The 26528-nt window shown below is 30.8% G+C and overlaps 1 protein-coding gene across 1 annotated transcript in view; it reads left to right on the top strand.

Annotated features, from left to right (window-relative positions):
* LOC119606480 (putative uncharacterized protein DDB_G0282133) overlaps positions 1-26528 on the top strand; it is a 197242-nt gene that overhangs the window by 21483 nt on the left and 149231 nt on the right. The window contains exons 3-4 of the mRNA XM_037960010.1: positions 15903-16121; positions 16225-17380. Coding sequence (XP_037815938.1) covers positions 15903-16121; positions 16225-17380 — 1375 coding nt within the window. The remainder of the gene's footprint in view (positions 1-15902; positions 16122-16224; positions 17381-26528) is intronic.

Below are 26528 nucleotides of genomic sequence, written 5' to 3'. Positions count from 1 at the left end.
AGCTTTCTTACAATCCAATACGGTCTTAGATTTAATTCTCTCACCTGATATCGCCCTAATTGCCTTCTGGCTATCAGTGAATATAATAAGGGCCGTGGACGCCATATTTATTCTAATCCTATTTACACATTCCGTTATTGCCCGGACTTCTGCCTGGAAGCTTGTGTTATGATTAGGTAAACGGTGGTATATTTCTGTTTTTGGGTCTACAATATAGAACCCTAGGTCCACTTTATGCTATACGCACAATTGGGACGAACGACGAATTTTTCGGAACGAATTTTCGTCGTCAGATATAGAACAAACACAACCAGTGCGCATGACGAAATTTCTATTTCATACGCAGACGAACGACGAATAAATTGGTTTAGAGTGACCGTTTTTATTTCTAGTTTTATTTTTTTTTTTATATAAAGTAAATTTTTGTTCTAAAAAGTTATTTTGTATATTTATCTGTATATAAATTAAATGCATACTATTCTTATTAATATAATTATCTTTGAATGCAAAAATGAGAAAATATTAATAAATATTTTTTTCTGATTAATAATATTTGGTTAGTAAATATGGTCACCCCAACCAGTATGTAGATAAAAATTATTTATTTGAAAATAAGAAATTTAAATAATAATTTGTCTGTGATCTAAAACCAAAAAAGTGCAATTTTCCTGCAGAATATGCAGTTAAAAATAAAAACAAAGAAAAGCAGAGAATTGAAAGCAAGATTCGCAGTGCGTAAAGTTTTATTGAGCTCCCATCGACGAATTTACGCAGCAATTTTTTGTGGAATCGTTCGTCGTGCTAAGCGAAATTCGTCGTTCGTCCTAATTGTGCGTATACCACTCCCAATTTAGAGCATCCGTATAACAACGGGTTCCTACTGGTATTTGCTCTAGTTTTCCGGTTGACCAAGACATTCTATCTGGGATCAGCGTTTCAAAGTTTCCGACATATTCTGTGTCTGGTATGCGGCACGTCCGATGATTATGTATAATGTGTCCAGTATACATTGATGACGTGTCCTATAACCACTTTTGGCCATTTCGCCTAAAGTAAAGAGACGTTCGACTGTAAGCGCCGCCTCATATTTTAAACATGTTTCAATGGGTGGAATATCTAGCAACTTTTCCAGAGCTTTGGTTGAAATAGTACACATGGCACCACTTATACCCAAGTAGCATGGACGCTGAACTCCCTGTAGTAGTTTGATATTACACTTTTTGTCCAAAGCAGTCCAACAGATTATTGAAGCATAAGCTAGAATTGGTCTAATTACAATTTTATAAAGCCAATTTGTCGTAGTAGGACTAAGGCCCCAGCCCAGCTCAAGGAAGTATTCAGAGCCTCCTCAGCTCTTCTATACAAGTAATTTGGATCCTTTCCCTAACCCAGAGTAAAGGTGACAAAATGCCACCCTATGGTGTACCGCGAAATTCCTTTTTCCTAATAGTAATATCGTACATCTCGCAGCTTATCCATCTGTTCATTAGCATGTAGTTGATCCAGTTACGGAGCACCCGGTCAATATAAAACTGGTCTAGGGATTGGATAAGAGTATCAGTGTGCACGTTATTGAAAGCGCCTTCGATGTCAATGCATACCGCCAGTGTATACAGTTTGCTATCAAAGGATACACCTATGTAGTAGACAACTTCATTTAAAGCGGTTTTCACCGATCGTCCCTTTACATAAGCATGCTTCTTTGTCTGGTATACCGCTTTTAACCATACTATCGACTTTCCGTTCCAGGGTTTTATGTAGGAAGGACGTAAGACTTATCGGTCGATAGGACTTAGGGGTCGCATAGCTAGGTTTCCCTGATTTAGGTATAAATATTGCCCTTGCATCCTGCCATTTAATGGGGGTATATGTGAATATCAAGCATGAGACAAATGTACGGAATCCAGTCCCGCCTCCATCTGTAAAAGTACCGGGAAAATGCCATACGGCCCTGCAGCTTTATAGAAGCTTAATCGCTTAATCTATGTTATTCGATAATCCGGGTGGGAAATGAGAGTCCATTAGGAGTTTCATTGTCTCCTCCATATCCTCCTGCCTCCTGTCCGTGTCAGCGACCATAGATTCCGGTTGGGCATGAGTTTTGGATAGGAATTTTTATCTTCGATAGGTCATTTACGCTGTCTACGTGTTCTCAGAAAAGTTTCCAGGAGTCTCGTTTGGGCAAATCTCCGCTCTCCCAGAGGGCAGCTGTCCTCGAACGGTTCAAGGGCACTTGTGAGCACTTCGACTTTGGCGCCTATGTCCTCTTTATTTCGACATTGAAAAGTGTACTGACATAAACGGTTCTTTAGTAAGAAACCGAACATTGTACAATTAGTTTTAGACTTATACCGAAACTTTATTGGCTTTGGTGGCGGACGTAGTATAATCTTATGTACCGATCGTCAGAAAAGGACTGCTCGTCCGAAACTCTTCAATTCTGAATTTCGATTATAAGCTCTTCTGAACATATAGTTATATCTAATACTTCTTCTCTGATTCTATTGACGAAGGTAGCTGTATTACCTAAGTTCGATGTGATCAAGTTTTTAGTATTAAGGAAATACATGAGGGCTTGTCCTCTGCGATTGCATCACAACCTATTACCATTTTCTTATTTTTCCTTCAGCACCGTTGCATCCGATGTGGATAATCCTGTTGAAAGAAGAAAACATAAGTTATTGTAACATAAGATACATGTTTTCGGTCGAGACCCTGTATCAGCGTAGAAAAGTTGGAAATATACGAGATTTAATCCAGAAACCTTGTTGCGAATCGTCCAAGGTTCCTGGATTAAAGCTATATGTATCTTACCTGTGTTAATTTTAGCCATCAGAGCGTTTGTAGCCGTCTCGCTCCGATGGAGGTTTATTTGGATAACCTTAATCGTTGTCATCCATTTAAACTGTCTTCCAACGAGTTAGTGATCACCTGCCCGCTCGTTGGATTTGACTCCTCCTATTGATGCGGTGGGTACTATTGATGGCACTGCGGTGTACTTATCAGGCATAGGAAGAGCAGTCTTTTTAATCAACACTTTCCCAATTTTGGACAGCACTGCTCTTCTGTCTTCTGGCGAGTGAGTGATTTTTCCTCCTCGCTTTTAGGATTTGACTCCTCAAAATTACCAGTACTTGCTAATGATGCTTTAGTGTCTTTATTTTTGTTTTAGTGTCTTTATCGGGGCCGGTTTTGACAGCCCTTTCAATAGGCGCCTCCCCAATTTTGGAAAGGGCAGCTGCACCTTCTTTTGGCAAGTTAGTGGTACCTTCCTCGCTTTTAGGATTTGACTCTTTAACGTTATCAGTAGTTGCTACTGATGCTGCGGTCTTGTTGTAACAGCCCTTCCAATCGGCACCTTCCCAATTTTGTACCTACCTTTATTCTTGGCAAGACTAGCCATGGATTTCTGGTCAATACCTATTACAAATAAAGTTCCCTCAGGTTCTTCTTTCCTGTAAAATATGTCCCATTTTTCCACGACCAGCTCAGCATTTTGACCACCAACAATTTCCAGTATACGTTCATTAGCCAGCTTAGCGCCGTCCCAGGGAGGAGGGATACTTTCCACTAAGTTCTTTAGGGTGCTAACTCATTGGTGAGATGCCAACCGCATCAACATCACGCCCGTGCTGAACTCGCAGCTCACGCTCTCTATTGCTTGTTTGCCCTTTAAAGCGATTGCGTAGTCCACTATCTTATTGTTGACCAGGTCTTCTATTATACTCTATTGGTCTATTGGAATTTTGCCTGTCGGATTATCGGCATCGTATATTGCATAGCAGAGATCGTTCCGGTGTCTTCTTCTGGCAACTTTGGCGTAAGATGGCTGCTCTTTTCCTTTTCCACAGTCTAGCTTCTCTTTCCTCGCTTTTGGGAGGTTCTTTTGAGATACCCGTACCTTCGTGGTTGATTTCGCCAACTTGGTCGTCTTCGGAATATCTATCTTGGCGTTGTCGCCCTTACTCTCAGGATTCTGACTTGAGGTTCCTTCCGACTGTGTATTAGAAGACGGGGAGCTCTTTTTATTCTGAGTTGTCAACTCTTCGGGAGACCTGATCCTCTTTGCCTCAGATCTTGTGAGAAAGTCCGATTTTTCCTTTGGAGTGTCGATGGATTGACTAACTATGATTTCCTGAAGCATCTTTTTCAACTTCCTCCTCTGTGCTCCAGATAGTCTTTTCTTAGTAATAGGTAGTTTAGCTATACTATCACTCACCTGTTTCTCCATTTGCTCTACTTCATCCTTTTTGGGATTTGCTATAATGGTGTTATTATTATCATCTGAGGATTCAGAGCTTAGAGCTCTCTGCGAGTACGTCCTTCTCTTTCGCCCCTATGTTTGTGCCAATGGTATATATATACTTGACGCATTGTCCGCCACGGAGGCCAAGGTACCCACCTCCATAATAGCATTTTGATCACGATTGCAGGATGACGACGACAGGTGACTCGCGAGTAGATCAACACTTGCAGGCGGTACTGGGTTATTTAGGCCCTGCACCGTAACTTTTATCAAATAAAAAATTTATATTTCTATGAAAAACTCTCTATCTGAAGGTTGTAAAAAAAATTTTCGTAGAAAAAAGCTCTATTTGATATAAAGTTGTGAATAATTATGCAAATAATGCAAAATTTTAAATTCTTTGTATATAACGATTTAGAATATGGTCTTAAAAATATATTGTAGAAGAAAAAATTCAAAAATCTTCACGATCAAGCTAAATAAACAGTTTTTTTGCTCTCCTGGAAACTTGTGTTATTTTAGTATTTACTTTATATCGGAGGTACCATGCTCCCAACTGATGGATCGCCCGTTCTGGTGTTCTAGATATGCAGATTTTGGTATTTACTTTATATGGGAGGTGCCACGCCCACTATTTCCAAATCGCCTATGTTTATCCAAAATATTTATATTTAAACTAAAATTACTTAAATAAAAATTTTATATAAGTTATGATATTCCAGATATTCAGATTTTAGTATTTACTTTATATGAGAGGTGACACACACACCTAGTGATTTTTCTAGAAATCGGTTTATCGGTAAACCGAAAACTGCCCTTTTTTAGTAAACCAGTTTGTCGGTTAACCGAGAGTAAAAAAACGGTTAACCGAAATGTATGGAAATCTTTTAAATATACTAATATCACTAGTTTACAAATTATTTTTTTTTTTTCGTTAGCTTTGTCCGGTGGTTAATTAACAATTTTTACTTTTTTTCCAATACGTCGAAATTTTGAGATAAAGTGGTTTTTGTTAAGCGTCCTTCTTCAGTAGTGATGGAAAAATATTTGAAAACGAGAATTGATTTTTTGGGAACCTAACCTGTTTTAAGAACCTAACAATCAACTCAGAAAAAATTCAATGATATAAAATTTCATTAACCAACTTTTTACCACATTTCTTTATTTTTGGCCCAATATATCTGAATTTATCCCTCATAGTTCATTTCATACATTCCCATTTATACTTTTTCCGAAAAACTCTTGGAAATGTGAGTGATAAAAATGGCATCTATTCATTAAGATTTAAGATTATTGCAACTAATTTTTAATATTTTTGTGACAGGAATCCATTGTTAGAGAGAGGATATTTTGCGAAATATTATGAATTACTTAATAAGATAGTTTTAGTATATGTAGGTATGTATATTAGGTATACGTAGGTATGTATAAAATAATGAGCTCAATACCTCTTATAGTTTTACCGTATCTGCGATGTGAAGTTGAAGGATTTCGGGAAAAAGGCAATTTTTGCTAATAATTAAGTAAAAAATAATTAATTTTGATCAAGTAAATTGCGATTATTATTTCCTAGTCCATGGCAAAAATTGCCATTTACCGAAATCCTTCAACTTCACATCGCATCATTCTTTTTGTGTTTAATTCTTATATATATCCTTTATAATATCCAGTATAGAAAACTTTATTTTTTAAAAAAATCTATTTAACAAAATTGTTTAAAGTTTGAAAATGGAGTTTTGGAGATGCTGTTAAAATAATGGCCCTTTTTTGACCACAGACTAAACCGAGTAAGCGTTAACCAATTTGAACAAACATTTATGAATCTTATAAAGATAAAAGAGAGAAAAGCCTATTTTCGACCCACCCTAATGTATGTATATAGGTTTAGTATAACTAAACACTTGCAAAATTAAATGGTTTTAATTCAAACTTAAGTTATTTTGAAGTTTAAATCTTATAGAAAATTTGTAAAAAAAAATTGGCTCCTTCGCGATTTGCTATACTAATCCCCTATGTATTTATGGTTTTCAAGATCTTTTTATGTTAGGAATTTTCGTATACATTTCTTTTCAAATTAACCCATGATTTTAATTCAAACTTAAGTTAATTTTGAAGTTTAAATCTTATAGAAAATTTGTAAAAAAAATTGGCTCCTTCGCGATTTGCTATACTAATCCCCTATGTATTTATGGTTTTCAAGATCTTTTTATGTTAGGAATTTTCGTATACATTTCTTTTCAAATTAACCCATTGATACAAATCATTTTTTTTTTTTTCATTTTTCAAGTTCTCTAATGTGGCTTTTGTGTGAATGGGAATACGCCAAATTTGACCAAAAAAATATTCTTTCTTTTCGATTATATTTTTCGATATAATTGCTATGTTCTGGCATGCAATTTTCGTTATAAACTTGGCAGTTCATTTCTTTTGACGGTAAAATATGTCGCGTTATCTATAACACATTTATACTCTTATGAGCAAGAAGATTAATTTCTAGAAAGCTCTGGTAGCAAGTATTTAAAGACCTTCTGTTGAGTTTCTGGAGTATATGTTGATCTTTTTTTCTACTTATTCTGTACTCCCAATTATTATAAATAGTTCCTAATGACTCTTTTGTCGAAATTATATTTCCTGCCCATTTGGTGGTAGAATTTCGCACAATAACCTATTTCTTCAAATTTTTATTAAGACCGAACTTTGGAGTCTTCCCAATTACATTTCCGAGCTTCTTGGTTAAGTTTATTTTCTTATAAGATTTTTTTTGGAGTTCCATGTCCTTAAAATGCATATAAATTTATATTTAATTTAGTATGGGTTTTTATCACAAACATTTCATTTGCGGTGGTTCAGTTCGCTTAGTGTCATTTTCGAAACTATTTATTAACTAAACCAAGGCAATTTTCGGTTTTATTAAATAAGTAGATAGTGTATTTAAATTTACCGTATGGAATTTTTTTTTATAATTGTCCTGTGTCTTTTTAAACAACAAGTGAACAAGAGTCCATATTTTATTCACCATACGTTATACAGATCTGAAGTTGAAATTGAATCGTTAGGAACATGGAAGTAGGTAGTCATAATGGTATATCCAGGACTATCAAGTATAAATAGCTAATTTTGTTATCAGTTTAATTACCAACTTTTTAATAATTTTATGAAATTGTAAATCTTCATTTTATATGTATACATAAAATATTTTTAACATTTTCTAACTTTTGTTAAGAAATATATCCAAAATCTTATAAAATGTGAATCACAATAAAAAATCAAAAAGAACGTACAATGTTGTACTAAAAATTACAGTAAAACCGGATAACACGGTTAACCGAAAATCGATATTTTCAATGACCCGGATCAAGAAAACCCGTAATATGCAATAAAAAACAGTTTTGCGGTTAACCGGTTTATAAACTCCACACACACTATCGCTAGTGCGTCCATTTTGGTCCAAAATATTTATATTGAAACTGATGTTACTTGTACACTGTGAAAATTTCAAGAAAAACCCGTCTATAAATTTCATATGTGGGCAATTTCGTGTCAAGTGACCCAAACTTTTAAAGTTGATGTCTTTAAATGAAATTTGCACTAAGGTTAGTACTAAATAAAAAACAGATTTTCGGTTAACCGGGTAAGTGCCAGTTCACACAGGGAAACTTTTGATTTTGTATGTGAGAGAAAGCGATGGTTCTCTCAGACACAAAAATCAAAAGTTTCCCAAAAAAAAGTTTCCCTGTGTGAACCGGCACTATCCGGTTTATAAACTCTACACACATTATTGCTAGTTCGTCCATTTTGGTCCAAAATATTTATATTGAGACTAATGTTACTTGTACAAAATTTGAGGCGTCTTGCTGTTATAATTTTTCCAATATACCCATTTTGTTAGCTTCCAGAAATACAGGAATACACTGTGAAAATTTCAAGAAAATCGCCGTCTATAAACTTCATATATTGGCAATTTCGTGTCAAGTGACCCAACTTTTAAAATCGATGTCTTTGAATGATATTTGCACTAAGATTAGTACTATTGGATAGTAGGCCAGACACACATTTTCAGCACTATCGGTCAAGAACTGTTGGACTTAGAGGGGGTTAAAGTTGGACATTTTGGTCATACAGGGTTTTATTAAAATGAGTGTAACTTTTCACCTATTGGTCCTAGCAAAAATTGTCAAAAGCAGTTGAGAAAACTATTTCTTCATTAGAAATTTGTAATATTTAGTTAATTTTAATATCTTATTTATTTATTTATTTTATATTTTATTTATATTCATTTTGCAAATAAGATATAAGTATGATAATTGAATAAAACAAGTAAATTCATTACTTCCAACCAGTTGTATAGGAAAGAAATATGTATGAATATACAAGCGACCACGTATATTTATTCGTGTTCATGTTGGTATGAGCAAGATGAATATGCTTGTGCGCCCTGCCAACAATTTCTATCCAAATTGTAACCATAACGTTACAGCTTAATGTTTAAAACAATCTAATTTGATATAATCTGAGTGAATGAAAAGTGACCCCGTTCGGAAGAAACTGTTCCGCCTGTTTAACACTTACTTGATGTGCCCATTTCGTTTCAGTTTCAAGTCACTTTTTTATAACATAAAATTTCGTAAATGTAGTAAATTTCCAGTTTTGCCATAACAATAGAGAAGCTGGAAAGTGTTATGATTTTATACTCTTTTATGATATAAAAGCGACTTTATAATAATTTTTTTTATTTCTCCTTTATTATACTGTTTTGCACTCACTAATCCCTCACTGATGCTTATTTTATATTAAACTATGTTTTAAATATATTAAATTTTAAATTAACACAATTTATTACAAAATCTAAATTTCACAATATATCACACATCTGATCACAATGAAATAAATATATTTACTGAAATGTGCAAACACTTTTCCTTCTGAATTTTGAGAGCAAGAATGATTCTGCATTAAACTATCTTCTTAGTGTATTAAAAAGTGTTAGTTTTTGAAATTTTTATTCTATCTACTTATTATCATTTAATTTTGCTTTTGGTATATTAAAACGCACTAAAATTTAACAAAATTATGATCAAAATTAGAAAGTACTGTATTTTGTTTTTGTAAATTTTTTAACTTAGCACTGAGAAACATAAAATTGAGCCTTTATAGTGACTATTCAGTTCATGTATCCAAAATTAAACTCAAATTTGCTGGCAGGGCGCTTTGTGTTTGGCGATACATACACATACATGTTTGGTTGCAATACTTTATGAATGTTACTTTTGTCATTCTCTGTTTTAGATCACAAACAAATTATTATTTAAATTTCTTAATTTTCAAATAAATAATTTTTGTTTACATACCATATTTACTAAACAAATATTATTAATCGGAAAAAATGTATTATGGAATTATTCATAATTTTTACTTTGAAAGATAATTATATTAACAAAAATAGTAATCATTTGATTTATACGCAGATAAAAGAAGAATTTTTTTAAGTGTTTTCATGAACAATTCATATTAATTTGTAACTGTAATTCATTGTAATTTATAACAAGTAAAAAAGTATATTCTGCCGTGGTTGACCATATCATAAACTACCCCAGATATGAGTATAAAATGTGATTTATTTTTCGTAATAAAGCATTTATGTTGAATTGCACCTTGGTTCCGATATATTTAAACAAATTTTCTGAGAAAGGCTTTATACATTTGTATATGTATGGGGGCTAGGTAAAATAAAGGACGGACTTTAACCATTTTTAAAAGGTTTTATCATTGGATCAAAAAGCATACGTGCTTATTGTTTTGAAAATTTCAACCTTTACCAGACGGTCAGACTTACATGGCTTAATCGATTCAGAAAATGATTCTTAACCGATTAGTATACTCAAACGTAGTATAGTGGAGTAGGGTAAAGCATTAAGTTCCGTGGTATTAAGATAAACAGAAATGCTAAAAATTATTTCAAAATGTTTGTAAATTTAGCAATATGTAATGTCTCTAACTTTAAAATATTTCTGAATGCAAAAATTACATCAAAACTCTATTAATTACACTAGTTGCTCATGGTATAAAACCTATATGTGTTTTCGGAAGGAAAAGTATATATATTTCTATTTGTCTTCCTCAAAACACTTTAAAAATGGTTTTCATGTCATAAAAATATTGAAAATTCCGTTGAAATAATTTTAAATCTCGGTGAATAGATGTCAGGTTTATAACTCATACTTCCAAGATTTTTTCGGAAAAATATATATGAGAATGTATGAAATGAATTGAGAGATATATTCAAATCCGTAAGTTTGTAATTCTGGAATAAATTGTCAATAATATTTTCGAAATTTATGTATTTTTTTTTAATTAAAAAAAAAAAACGTGACAACAAAATTACTAAAAATTTTGTAAAAATAAAAAGAACAGAAAGTAGGATGAGAAAGTCTATATTATATATTATTGATTTTTTTTCAATACTTATTTTCAATAAATTAACAAGAACTCCTGAAGGATGATAAAAATTAAAACCTCTTTATTTCGTATAGGAAAAAATAAAATTTGTTAATTAACCGTCATACATAGCCTTTTCCAAAATTATATGTTTCATTCCATGAGCAAACAAAAAGTATTAGTTTGTAAAATAGCGTACTGAACGTATTTGTAAAAATATATGAAATCTCTTGAATTTTTTCTATCACCTCGAATTTAAAAAAGCATTGGGTTCCAGAAAAATATTTTAGAATACAACATTTTAAAGTATTCACTTGTATTGGCGTAATTTTAAGTTATTTATCTTCATGAATCTTTTTGCATTATTTTGAATTACAGTGTAAATTATTACATTTCTCATATTTCTTGTTGGTTGTGTTTGGGTAGACATTTAATTCTGATGTTTTCCGGTTAAACCTATTTCCTATATAAATCTTGTTTGCAAAAATTTGTCTTTTTTTTTTGTTTATATACTAAAATTCCAAAAAAACCAAAAAATGCTAAAAATATTTTATAAAAATGCTAAATAAAATGCAAAATGCTAAATTAAAATTTTACAGCTAAATCAAAATAAAAAATGCTAAATCTAGCAGCAAAAATGTCAAAATGGTCAGACTGGTTGTGCAAATTTTGAGGTCAGATAGTAGTATATTTGACATAGTTATGAGTTAAAAACCCCAAATCAGAATGTCAGATTGTATGGTGAAATAATGGACCGATTTCAACCATTTTCAATAGGCATCGTCCAAATTTTATCAAAACATCCTGAAAAATTTGGCCTGTAGCTTGCGCACAAGTTTTACATGGACAGCTAACCAGCCGGAGAGACGGATGATCGGTATACTTTAAGGTAGGTCAAATATTTTTGTGCGTTACAAACATCAGCACAAACGCAAACCCTCCCCATACAATTAAGAGCAGAAAAAAACGGAAATGTAAAAACCGAATATTAATGACAGTCAATGTAGCTTCGTTACTCACATTTTTATCGGTGTTGCCATAGAACCCAATAATTATCGTTACTAGTTGTTTAACCGTTATGTCAATTGTTTAACCGTTATGTTTGATAGATTAAAAATTATGAGGTTTTAATTTATTTATGCATATATTCGAATGCATTGCATTAAATCCAAAATGGTTGTATTTTTTCGAACGGTTTATAGATTTTGCTATAGAACTCATTAATAGCAACCTAAAAGAATATGTGCTTTACAAGTTTTTCTTAAAAGAAAAACACTGCGTTTTCTGCACACGAGATACTTTGATGCAAATATTTTTGTTGTTAGCCAATAACTGCTTGTTTATAATTATCTTCTGTTTCCATTTCTGAGTAAATAATATAAAAACTGTCAAAAATCTATGTAAAGTTTGGAAATAAATTTCATACACATGACCATGCTTCGTCAAATTATCTTGTAACTCAAGAAAAACCGCGTTTTCGGCTAAAGAGAAATTTTATCTACAATTAACTGCTTTTTTCATTTCTAAATTTCAATGAATTATTAGTCCAAAAACCCGTTAAAATGAAAACCAGTTCGGTTTATTTAAATTTTGGTACAGAAATTATATATTTACATGAATGAACTTTTTTATACTTCTTTAATGCAAAAACGTGCATTTTTTTCAAACGGCTTATCGATTTTCGTATAACCATCATTGTCAGCCACCGATTTTTATCGATTTTTGTTGTGAAATAAACCCCGCGTATTCAGTCCACGAAAGGCCTTCATTAAATTTTTTTGATGCAAACCAATTCTTTCTATATAAAGATTGATTACTGATAAAATTTAGAATTTAAAATTTGTTTATAATGCGAAAATACGCTATTTTTTTGTAATTGCTCTAACATATTTGCATGCTAATATTTTATCGCGGCTTTATGATTTCAACATGTAAAATTTAAAAGTATTTCGATCACGCCATATTTTGGGTATATGTATTGAAGTTACGCTGTTAGTGTGCTTCGAGAAAAAGCCATTTTTTTTAAACTTTCCCGTTTATTTTTCCAACATTTAAGCTTCTCCCACATTGATATCTTCTAGACCATATTTTGGAGATATACATCAAAAGATTACAGTGTCTACTTTTTCTCATTTCTAAATTTTACATAACCGAAGAGCCGCAAATATTATATCCAAAAAACTGCAAATTTTGTAAAATTGTATAAATTTGGTTTCAGAACTTTGCGACCACGTAATTCTTTACTTATAATTCGCACAACAAATATAGAGTATAGTCATTCGTCAAGTGTATACTGCCTTCATTAGCAAAATTGACTTTCTAATCTGTAAGCCGCCCTCATAATATCCAAAAGTTGTAAAAAACTAACTTTAAATGTTTATTTCCCCAACATGGAACTACTCTCGACCACAAAACTTAATGGACGTTTTCTTTCAAGTCTTGTGAATAAAAATTCGTCATCACTTAATTTTCAAAATATTAAACCAAAGAAATATTTAATGCATAAAGTTGGTTTCTTAAAATGTAAAACAAAAAAAGAATTTCCCATATATTCTTGTATCTTTCTGATAAAATTTAACTAAACAACAAATTTAAATATGAAATTAAATTTTTTTCATTGTATATGATTTAGTAAAGTAAAATTAAGCTTATTATAATAAGTTTATTCTTATATAAACAAAAATATTTAAGTTTGAATTTTTAAATTTTCATTTTGCACCATGACCTAACAACCTTTTTTTACAAATAAATGCTAATCGATTTTATATACCTTAATTAATAATATAGTAGAAATTTTGTTCAATTATCTTTTTCCGTCTAAGAGTAATAGCTTCTTGAAGTCAAAATTTAAAAGAATATGTGCTTTACAAGTTTTTCTTAAAAGAAAAACACTGCGTTTTCTGCACACGAGATACTTTGATGCAAATATTTTTGTTGTTAGCCAATAACTGCTTGTTTATAATTATCTTCTGTTTCCATTTCTGAGTAAATAATATAAAAACTGTCAAAAATCTATGTAAAGTTTGGAAATAAATTTCATACACATGACCGAACTTTATTCAATGCATTTAATACAATATCGTACTTTTTTCTAACGGCTTATCGATTTTGGTATAAGCATCATAATCAGCAACCGATTAATGTTAAGTTTTACCAATTTTAATTAGCGGTTTAGGTGTGCTTCGTCAAATTATCTTGTAACTCAAGAAAAACCGCGTTTTCGGCTAAAGAGAAATTTTGATGAAATATTTATTCTAGTTAGCATATCCCTACTTATCTACAATTAACTGCTTTTTTCATTTCTAAATTTCAATGAATTATTAGTCCAAAAACCCGTTAAAATGAAAACCAGTTCGGTTTATTTAAATTTTGGTACAGAAATTATATATTTACATGAATGAATTTTTTATACTTCTTTAATGCAAAAACGTGCATTTTTTTCAAACGGCTTATCGATTTTCGTAAAAAATAGTTATAAATTTATGAAAATTTAAGCATAATAGGACCTTTCAATTATAAGGATAAGCAAACAAATAGAAAATAGGTAAATATAAGATTTAAATATGTTCTGTCATACTTAATACTAAAATATGAAAAAGATGAAATTAAAAGACACAGGTTTAAGTGAACATATTTTTGAATGTAATTGAGATATTGGCTTGAAATTTTTTGTAAAGGGTCGAGAATTTCCATATCTAACTAAAAACTGATATTAAGGGATAAATATGGACTAAATTGTTGTAGCTATCTGCGACCCTATTAAAATTTTGATATAAATCATAGTTTTAGAAATTAAACAAATATGTAATATATGACAAAATCTTTATTTATGAACAAAACTCAATGAAATTTTCAACGCTTGTTAAATTTGTCATTTAAAATAAGAAAATGCAAAAAAAAAATTGAAAAAGTCAAAGGGCATCCCGCAATTCCCAAAAATAGGAATGAAAATCCCAAAAATGGGATTTTTTACTTTTTTGCCCATAGGGTCCACATTTCTTTCAGGGCTGGGAAAATACTTTTGGAGTAAATAGAAAACATATTGAGGTTTCCAAAAGTGCTTTCAGTTTTCTGATCCCAGCTTTGGGATTTTAGAACATATCGCCCAAATTTGAAGTTTTGATAAAAAATAGGTTACATTCGGAAGGACGCAGTGGCAACATTTTCAAAAAATAGGACAAGTTTTTTACGCCAAAGCGTTCTGCGTAAAGATACCTTTTAGGAAACTATAAAATTGTTATATGTTCTTAAAGAAAATTTTATTTTATTAATAAAAGAGTTAAGACACATTTTTGGCAAAAAAACGCCAAAAATCTAAAATTTTTTGAATTTTTAAATTAAAAAACGTATATTTTTGAATCAGTAAATGATATTGATCTGAAATTTTTTGTATATTATTGGAAATTTTGTTGTCTAACTAACAACTAACTAAATTGAGTCCATTTGGTCCAAAATTACGCCCGGTATTCAAAAAAAGGCGGACCAAGGTATGGTAAATTTTGTATCACTAAATTTTTAAATGCCTATAACTCGGATATTATAAGAGATAAGTAGTATGCCCAAGCATGTTTTTTCAAGATCTCGTCGAGCGCTTTCAGAAAATATAAAAGTCTTTGTATTTGGATGAAAAACAAAAAAATGGCACGAGTTTAAAAATTTTACATGTCGTAGGTACCCTACTTTGAGCCGCCACAGCGCCGTCCCTGGGGCATCTGCAGGGTTCATCTTCAAAACTTAAACTCGAATACTCCTTGGCTCCGCTCACGCCTAATTTTATCCCGATCGGATCAGCCGTTTAGAAATGCCAGATTTATTTCCAAAAAATTTCCATTCTGCCCCACTGTGCAATGTAAGTTTTTGCTGGGTCATTTTCACTAGAAACACATCTTCGTTTTTAAGGATTTGCTCGAAATTTAAAAATTAAATTTTGCCTTATCTTTATGATATAAAATCCTGTAGCAAAATTCATGAATCATGCATCAATTAGGGTAATATTTTGGATTTTCGCAATTTTACACAGGAAATAACGCTGACGTGAATACCTTTTATATATCTTAGGATAAGATCGGATCACACTTTGAATCGGTAAATGAATTTTGGATTTATCCATTTTAAAAAAGGTTAATAAATTTAGATATTGGATGCTGCGAGGGAAGAATCTTATTCAAGAAAATATCCTTAATATCAAAACAACACTTATAATAAAAATATTTTTACTTAGGGTCCTTCGGCTTCAGCTTATGTTACTTATGTTCATAATTCCGATGCGTTGAGGGCAATTCAAAGTGTAAACAATATAATGATTGATGGTCGCCTCATAAAGACTAGCTTGGGTACGACTAAATATTGCAGTCACTTCATGAAAAACCAGCAGTGCCCTAAAGGAGATTGTATGTATCTACATGAATTAGGAGATCCCGAAGCGAGTTTTACAAAAGAGGTATTTTTAAATGTTCAAATAGATTACAGCCACATGCAAGGCTATCATATTAATTTTGTTATGCATTAATCTACAAAAGTCAAGTTTTTATCTTTAATTGTAGGAAATGCATCAAGGAAAGCATCAAGAGTATGAAAAACGTTTGCATGATGTTTTAATTGCATCGTCTGGTAACAGCACAAGTGGATGTGGAGTTTCCACTGGAAGCACAAGTTCCTTAATTAACGGTAAAAATGTTGAGAGCTGTAAAATGTCTGGAATTATTTCAAGTATCACACCTTCAACAAGCACACCGGCATCTTCATCTGTTACAACAAATAATGTAATATCTTCTGTACTTGGTTCTGCTCCCCAAAAAGAAGCTTGGCCGAGTTTATCTATTTCTCCTGTCAATCAAAAGGAATCCAGTTCAAATAATGGCAACAAAAATAAGAAAGAGCGTACAAAGCAAGATAAAAATAAAAGTGAAAAAAATAGCAAGATAAAAAATAAAAATAACAATAATTCAGGTTCAATTCCCTTGCACAAAGAAATTGATTTGCCCGCAATAATTTCTAATTCATCACTTGAAAATTCCACAACAAACAATAATTCTTTGGTCGAACCAACATCCAAATCTAAAGTTGACAAGAGCACAGATAGGAATCAGTCCAATATAACAAATCGGTCAAATCCAAAAAAGGAACTGACGTCGTCTACAATTGTGGAAAATGAAATAAAAGAATTTGGTAAACACTCAAAAACTGCAACTACGAAATCCATCAATTCAGATGGGAATAACGAAGGATATATTTGCAATAAGACAAGAAATGACAATAATATGACTAAAACAGATAGTCAGCGCTCACTTAGCTCCAGCAGTAACAGCAGTAGTAGTTGCATTGTTACCACAAGCGAGAATAACTCAATAATAAATGAAAGTGTTAGTGGAAAAAGTTCTCCAAGCTGTTTTAATGAAAATTTAAATGATGAATGTAGAAAATCCCCCATAAAATATAAACGAACACTTGCATCTAGTTCCGAATTAGATACGAATCGGGATTCTAATGCCGATGAGAACAACTTATCAGATAACTCTTCCAAACCCTATGGATATGTAGAAAATTTGTTTGTCGATAATGAAGTACCTAAGCATAACAATAATAATACCGAGGAAAATAATTTATGCCTGAATGAATCCCCTGATAATAATCGTCTTGAAAAAATCCATTTTAATGAATCACTACTAAAAGAGAGTAAAGGAGACAATTCCATAACAGGTAATATAAAATATATTTGATGTATTCAAGTTAAGTTTTAATAATTCGTTGAAATAGGTTTGTTATCATCATGTTATCATTAAAACAATTACACTAGTTTACAACGATTTTGCTCATGATATAAAACCTTTAGACCCATTAGACCGACTCACAAAAAATGGTGCTTGAGTTACCCCCCTCAAATTATTCGCTGTTTTGTAATATGATGTTACCCAAAATATTTTGGGTTTAGTGTTGTCCGTTCGTGAGCTGGACAGTTTTCAAGAAAATATACTATGGAGGCCACGATTTTTCATGTTTAATTCAATATGTTATATAATGGTATACAATATGTGGTATCATTTGAAAGGTTTTTTAAAGCCACGTCTAGTGGTGTGCAAAATTATGCATATATTTTATTTGCAAAATAATACATATATTTTATTTATATTAATGAAAAACCTAACAATTTAAAATTTTTTTGGAATATGACATCAATGGACGCTACTTTAAAACACCTTTATTTATTTCAAAATATTAAAATATCTTGAAAATTATGGCCTGTAGCTTGCGCACAAGGCTTACATAGGCAGCCAGCCAGACGGACGGACATGTCTTAATCGTCTCAAAAAGCGATTCTGAGTCTATCGGTAGGTATACTTTAAGGTGGGTGTAGTAGGAAAAATTTAAGAGAAACTTCTAATAGCTAAACGTAAAACCAATATTTTATTTTTATTACGTTTTTCTGAAATCGAACACTAACTTTTTGGAAAATATAATACAAAGAAACACTGTTTGTAATGTTATAACATTATAGCGTCTATTTGTTCGATGTCGAGATCAAACTGCAACAGATATCAAATATCTTATTGAAGTTAACGAATTACCGGAGTGTACATTTCTTGATAATCAATTCCTGGTCTCTGTGAACAACCTTTTATAACCAGTCGCGCTTTGTGTCGTACCGTTCCACAGTAGAAAATATATGACATTTTCATATCAAAAATCAATAACTTCCTTGTTTCTCTATATACATATATTCATCAAAATCAACACCAGAAAAAAAATATTTTTTTCGAATGGTTCTCAGTTCTCTACCAGAGATTGAAAATTCTGACCTCAGTATAATTTGTGAAATATAAAGTATTTTCGATTATTTTGAAATGGGTCTCAAAAATTCCGCAATTTGAGCTGATTAAAGGAAAAATAATTTAAACATTTTATTTTTGGTGCATAAAATGATTTTAAGTTGGTTGGACAGGCATATTATTTTCAAAATTGTCGTACTTTTTAGTTTATACAGAGAATTATTAAAAAAAGTAGTTTGGTCTATGGTTTGGTCCATTTTAGAATATTTTAGATTATTTTGAAATTTATGTATATACCCCTCATAATACCCTAAAAGTCGTTTTGCGGACCAGGAATAATGAAATAAAAATTTTTATTTTGAGGCCCATTTCGAAAAGATTGCAGAAAATATTTTTTGAGCATATTGTACTGAGATCAAAATTTTCAATCGCTGGTAGGGAACTGAGGGCCTTTTCAAAAAAAAAAAATATATTTTTCTCGTATTTAGTACATTAATACGCATCGTTTGAGAGGTATTCCTCCAAAAAAGTTGTCCACGGGACATCCTAATGTGTAGTTTTGTTCAATGGATAATGCTATTATTCTGCAACTTATATAACGAATTTTAAACTTGTACTGTTTATACAATACACTACTGTACTATCGTGAATTATATATTTATTTTTGCTAATGTTTTAACCTCCCTAATTGATTAAACGATGTCCGTTCGACCGTATGTCTTTAAAGAAGTCATTAACAAATGTTTCTTTTGGGTCCAGTACGTGTTAAAATTTGTTGAAATTGGTCTCTTATTTCACCTATACGGCCGACCCTTGCAAATGTGTCTTTAAAGCTCATAATTATGTTACATATATTTTTTTCCATACAAAAATCGGCACAACTGAGTTTTGTTTGTGTTTAAAAAATTTTTGCAATTTTTGTAATGATCAGTATAAAAAATACTTAAATATTTACAATTCACTTAAAATATCAGAATCGCTTTGAAAAACTAAAAATATATACAGTGCCGTCAAAAAAAAAATAGAAACAATAAATTTTTTCAGTGGGAAATCTATTTTCTGCCAAACTATATGGTAAAATTTGATCAATATCTCAAATGAAAGCTATTTTTGTATACTTTGATCTGTTATTCAGTTATTATAAATTTTTGGACTCAGGAAAAATTTTTTGGATATAACTGAAATAGGCATTGGAAAAAATAATAGAAATAAGTTATTATAATGCCTTAGGGACATAACGTAATAATTCAAAAATATATTTTTTTAATTTATTTTGGGAAGTTTCAATTAGAAATATATTTATGAAAAAATAAATAGGATTTTTCCTTCGATCCTTTATGTTTAAGTTGGTTTTATAAGCAATTTATTGTGCATTGAACCTGACAGCTGAATCGAGGGTCTCTCTTTGAATATTCGAAAAAGTTTTGGACCCATTGTTAGATATCGAAAACTTACCGATTTTCAGAGCAAATTTTGGACAATTTTGAACGGTGGCGTGTCATAATGTCCAGTGACATAATGTCCATAGACTTTATGACACACTATAAAGCGACATAATGTCCATGGAAACATACTTTTGTTCATCACTAAAATTTAGAGTACTCAATTTCAAGACATTTAACTGTTTAACTTTAAGGCCAGGTTCTCTTGGCCATTCACTTACAAATTCTAATAATTTTGATTTACTTGGCCAAAGGAAATCGTTTTTTAAATACTTATATGTCATAGGGGAAATAAAATATACACCCAATGCAATAGCCTTAATTTCATCTGTATATCTTCAACCATTTAATTCTTTGTTTACATTATCTAAAGCATTTTTTACGCAAATTTTCATTTTTTTTTTTTTTTTTGGCAAATTATCAAAAGTAGAGTTTTTTAAATTCTTTTCTAATTTTAAATGTTGTTGCAATAATTTGTTATTTTCATCTTCTAATTTTTGAATTCTTTCTTCTAACTGTTTTATATATGTATGTATATCAAATATTTAGAACAGTTGTAATAATTATTTATTTCGGAAGAAATATAATTATTAGTTTGCTTACATATTTTTTTTTTGTTCAAAAGGACCAGCAATATATTCCAAATTTTGATTGGGTATTGCATTTCTGTTTAAATTTTGATTTGAATACATGATGTCCGAAAAGTGATTTGAACAAGCGTATAAATTTTTATTTTCTGTGACATTGAATATTTCGAGCCAAGTTGCTCTTCTATTAAAGATTAAAAATGTAGTTGTTAATATTTTTGAGGCATTTGTTGAAAGGAAGTTTAAAAGCAAAACCTGATGATGTATGAGGTCACAGATGATAAAAGCGTTATGCGGTTACCGATTGTGATTACAGATATGTGTGAAGTTAACATTTTATTAAATAAATAACAACCAAGAAAACCTTTAATTTTTGGATGCTTATATTATTTCTGCAATTTAAATATTCATTTAAACCATTAATGCCCACGGCGATCTACGTAAGGTAGAAATATGAAATTTTAATATAAAAGTTTACTTGTGTATATGTCCAGTCCGAATTCGAATTAAGTTACGTTACGTATATGAAACTGTGGGCATTAATGGGTTAAATAAATTCACATTACGCTCATTTAAACTACAACTGTGTTAAAGTAAAACTATTTAAAATTTCAAGTTACGGCTCAATTAAGGTAACACATAAAAAGAGCGCAGTCTTGGGATAGGTCATAAAAGACCAGTCCCTCACGGTCCCTATTAATATAAGGTGTTCGTTGTAGGTTTAGCAGAAATGCATAACACCAACCCAGTGTAGTGGAGGAGGTTACAATTTCGTCAAACTATTACTTTTTAAATAATATTAAATTATAATTTTAGACTTAAGACTGTTGGAGGTAATGCAATCCTAACTGCAATTGGAATCTATACCTTAATGCATCAGTGGCCTTGTTTGGGAAATTGAATAATTTATTATAATTTTTACAATTGTAGACACACTTCCTAGGCATTTTAAAAAAATATTCTTTAATAAAGAATCTGTAATTTAAAACGAAAATTGATTATGACCAAACTTGGAGATAAACATTGCATTTAAAAATATTTAAAGCTACCTCCTTGAAAAAGCTTTTTATATTTAAAAATGTGGCGGAATAATAAGATTTCACTTTGTTTATCTGTAAAAAGTTATTTGAAATCTTTATAGCCGTTTATAGCAAACAATAAAGTTTTTTGCGTATTTTTATTTTTATATTTTTTTTATTTTTGACAATGAGGTGAATTAAAAAGTTGAAAATTTTAAGAATTTAAAGTTGATATTTTAAGTATTTGTTAGTAAAATAGTTTTGTTTTCGTGTTTTTAATAAATATTTCATCATAAACACGCATTTTAAACAAATAGTTAATTAACGCAATTTAGTATAATCTATCTTCTATAAATACATATACATTTTTGTTACTAACACATATTTAGAGTTAGGTACATTTTCACTAACACATGCTTAGAGTTAGGTACTGCTGTCAAAGAGTCGGACTACTTGTTATACTTTGGTTTTTATGATGTCATGTTAAAAATACTTTATGTGGAAGAATGTTGGAAGAAGTGGTAAATACTTTCAATTGATATCCATTAAATTGCTCTAAATCATATAAGTAGAAGTTTATAGTTTTTATTAAAAAATACAAAAATTAGGTATATCAAGGACCTCACCCCTCCTCACCATGAATAAAAAAGGCTGGAATAACTTTATTGCTAATTTTTGGGCAATCGTTAGACCGAAGATTATAGATTAGGTCGAATTATTCGGCATAATCGGTAGGAAAATAAATTTTTTGAGACATTTATTTTTTAAACTTAGGAGATGGACGTTTTGTCAACCCTAAAAGAGTCATATTGTCAATGGACATAACTTCAAATTTTAAAAGTGTCATTATGTCAATAGTCTTTGTGACACTATTAAAACATAGATGTATTGCAAGGAAAGCATTGGTCTTAACTTTACTGTATGTTGTATTTTGGATTCATTTAAAAAAGTGTCCAAAATTGGCGGCCTCCGGCCGGGCGCAGGATTTTTAAACTTCGGTGTATTTTGAATACCGGCTTCGCTATATCAAGCCTTTTCATAATAAATGGACTATATGTAATCCGTGGACTTTATGCCACTTTTCTCATGGATATTGAGACTCTTATGAAAGTGTAATAACCTCCATGGACACTATGAAACTGTTTGGTTTGCCATAACGTCCATGGACATTATGACAAGCCACCATAAAATAAAGTTGTTTTTAACTTTCAAGTGATATTCTATGGTAAATATACAAATTATTTCCAACAAACATATTTTTTAATTTAAGTAAATGTGTATAACTTAAGTTTAAAATTTTTTTACAAGAAACTGATAGAGATAAAAACACGAAATTTTTCAGTCAGAAACACCATAATATTCAATTTAACATATATTTTTTCAAAAAAAATTGAGTATAAAAAAAGGATATTAAAGGATTAAAATTTTAAAGGACATTTTTTTCTGTTTTTTATTCTGACATTTTAAAATTATTTCATTCGTAAGAATACTGTTATTTTCCTCTTTCATTCGATACCCATATTGACCTACTAGACCAAACCAAATTTTAGCTAAATATAATTATACTTAATCTTACTTTCAAACTTTAAAGTCCTTTTAAAGGAAGAAACGATCAGAAAATAAAAAACCAAAAGTTTAGTATAACTATATTAAGTATGTAGTTTCCAACGTACATGGTTTTGCTCATGTGTGCAACAATTTTTCCCAATTTGTTGTACGGTGTTATCAATCAAATTTTTAATTTTAACTAAAATATTAACACAATTTATCCCAAACATCTACTGGTTTGTTATGCTTGCTTTGTAAATAACGGTTTCTATGTTATTGTTTACATTATTTCGCAATGTTTTGGTAGCGTACATAGGCTTCGATAAATTTAAATAAAATTTGATCTAGATTGTATTTTGAAAAACGGAAAAACCCGTTTTGGTGGATTTTATTGACGATTATTGTGAATTAATTTCAACGAATTATATTAAATTCATCTATGTAAACATTTAAAAAAATCTGAAAATTTCCGGAAAAATTAGAAAATTACGATTATTTTTAGTGTTACACAAATTTTTCTGATATCCCATTGAAAGCGTGCCTCAATCATCTTTCTTATGATACCAAAACTTTATATCTTTCCTTTGGAAGAAAATGAAAAAAATCATAAAAACCTCAAAAAAGGACCTTTTTATCCTTTAATCCAACTCTCCAAATATCTTATAATCAAGTTAAGCTCAAAATGCTTTGTCAATAGTAAGCTTACCACGTTTCTTAACATTTAGACAAAGTTGTGTGGTCTACATTGCATGTTGTTGTTGTATGTATGTATATACTTGACAATGGATGTTATTGAAAAATTTTGTGAAATCACTTAAACGCATATAACTCATTACTAAATTATAATATCCATACAAGATTTGGTACAAATATTTCTTATATACACAGAAATGTTACTGTATTTTTTTCCGATCGGTCCACAATTGATCATTCCTCCCATACAAGGTCCCCTTTAGAAAAAAACTTAAACTGACATAACTCATTACTAAATTAATATATCCATACAAAATTTGTAACAATATGTCTTTTAAATACGGAAATTATACTGTACACATTTTTTCCGATCGGTCCACAATTGGTCAAAGCTCCCATACAAGGTCCCCTCCCGAAAATCACTTTAACGCATATAACTCATTACCAAATAATGATATCCAACCAAAATTTGGCACAAATATTACTTTTGTACACGGAAAAGATACTGTATTTTTTTTCGATACGTACATAATTGTGAGCTACGACCAAGATCCCCTTCCGAAAATCACATAAACTCATTACAAAATAATGATATCCTTATAAAATTTGGCACAAATATTGCTTATATCTTTAGAAATGTTACTGTGAATTTCATTTTCTGATCGGTCCATATTTAGTCATGGCTCCCATACAAGGCATCCTTCCGAAAATCTCTAAAATACACAATACTCATTACCAAATAATGATAAAGATACAGAATTTAGCCCAAATTTCGCCTTTGTATATATATATATATTAATGTTACTGTGAAACGGTCGGCCCATAATTGGTCTTTTTCTGAAAATATCTTAAACACACATTAATAATGATATCCTTACAAAAATTATCACATTAGTTTTGTATACAAAAATGCTATTTCAAGATTTTTTCACGATTACTTATTATTTCACATTATTTATTAACAAATAATAAGTAATATTCAGATATATGCTGTTTAAATATTGGGTTTTTTTTCTCTTAAAAAGCATGAGAAAACTTATTTCTACAAATATTTGATCAATTAAAGAAGTATTAATATAAAGGTAGTGCTATATTCGGGTCAGACGAATATAGTACTTGTTAACTTGTTCAATTATACATATCTGGAAAATTGCGACTTGTAGTTTGATTACAAGGTTTAGATGGACATATCTAAATTACTTCATTTTTGATAGAAAGTAGGTTTGTAACTGTAAAAAATTAAACAGGATTTCTGTTTTATAATTCATTATAATTCATTTTCCAAAAAAAAATTTTTCGACTGTCGACTGACAAATTAATTGTTTGTTGTGAGAACGGTTGATAATGAATATTTGAACATTTTTAAAATTGCTGTTTATGCATAAAAGTGAGCATTTCAAAAGCCAATCTATATATATAAAAATGTATGTATGTATGTATGTATGTATGTATGTATGTATGTATGTATGTATGTATGTATGTATGTATGTATGTATGTATGTATGTATGTATGTATGTATGTATGTATGTATGTATGTATGTATGTATGTATGTATGTATGTATGTATGTATGTATGTATGTATGTATGTATGTATGTATGTATGTATATATGTATGTATGTATGTATGTTTGTTTGTTTGGTTTTTATAGACGGCTAAACGGCCAAACCGATTTTCTTGGAATTTTCACAGTGTTTTCCTGTATGTCTGGAAGGAACTATAGGCTACTTTTTATTTCGAAATTTCAAGTGGGAGGTTTGCCACGCCCATATACATATTAAAAGTCGCATATCTCAGAAAATACAACAGTTACAGGTTTTAAATTGTGTAGGACATCTTTGACATCCATAAGATTATTTTCGGACAAAATGGGCGGAATGTCTATGGTGGGCGTGGCACCTTCGATATGAAATTTTGTCTGAACCACTTTAGTGTCAATATGATTATTTAAGGAAAAAGGGGGCGGACTAGAAGTTGGGTGCGCGGCACCTCCCATATGAATTAAATACAAAAACTCGCTTATCTGGGAAACTATTATAGTTAAAATCTTAAAATTTTGCACGAAGAACCTCCCATATGAATTAAGTAGAAAATTTCGCGTATCTGAGAAACTATCAGAGCTAAAATCCTCAAATTTTTCAAGAACTACTTTGACATACATGTGAACATTTGGGTAATAAATTGGAGTTTGTCTGGGAAACTAATAGACCTAAAATCTTCAAATTTTGGACGAAGAAATTTAACATTTATTTGAACATTTTGGGGAAAATGGGCGGACTTTCAATGGCTACCATTGTAAGCAACGTTACATTTTTTACATATTGGTCAAAAATCGAAATATTGGTCATCCACAAAAGTATATGTACATATGTATATATTCTGGGTTCTTTTTAAATTCTAAGACGATCTTACCATGTTCGTCTGTCTGTCTGACTGTCTGTTGAAAACACGATAGATTCCGAACGGAATGAGCTAGAGGAAATTCTATTTAAGTAAGGTTAGTTTTTTTATTGAAAATGGGCAATATCGGTTCACTTTTTCGGATAGCCCTTATACAACTGGACCCTCGAAAAACTGCCTTAACGGGCATACATATATGTTTAGAAAGTGTTAGTATAGCAATGTAATTCAACTTAAATAAGTTTTATATTAGCCAAAATCTCCCTACCAAATTTTATGAGGATCGGTCCATAATTGACCCGTCAGAAACCCATCAGAAAATGACTTGAACAGTCATTATTGGCTTAAAAGTACGAGTATAGCGATGCAATTTGGCATAAGTAAATCTTTTA

This window comes from Lucilia sericata, unplaced genomic scaffold (assembly GCF_015586225.1).
Source record: "Lucilia sericata isolate MDLA Ls3-8-SP2 unplaced genomic scaffold, ASM1558622v1 Contig000590F_arrow, whole genome shotgun sequence".
NCBI classification, from domain to species: Eukaryota; Metazoa; Arthropoda; class Insecta; order Diptera; family Calliphoridae; genus Lucilia; species Lucilia sericata.
The sequence above is the reverse complement of the archived record's forward strand: the minus strand, read 5'-3'. Positions and strand labels throughout refer to the sequence as shown.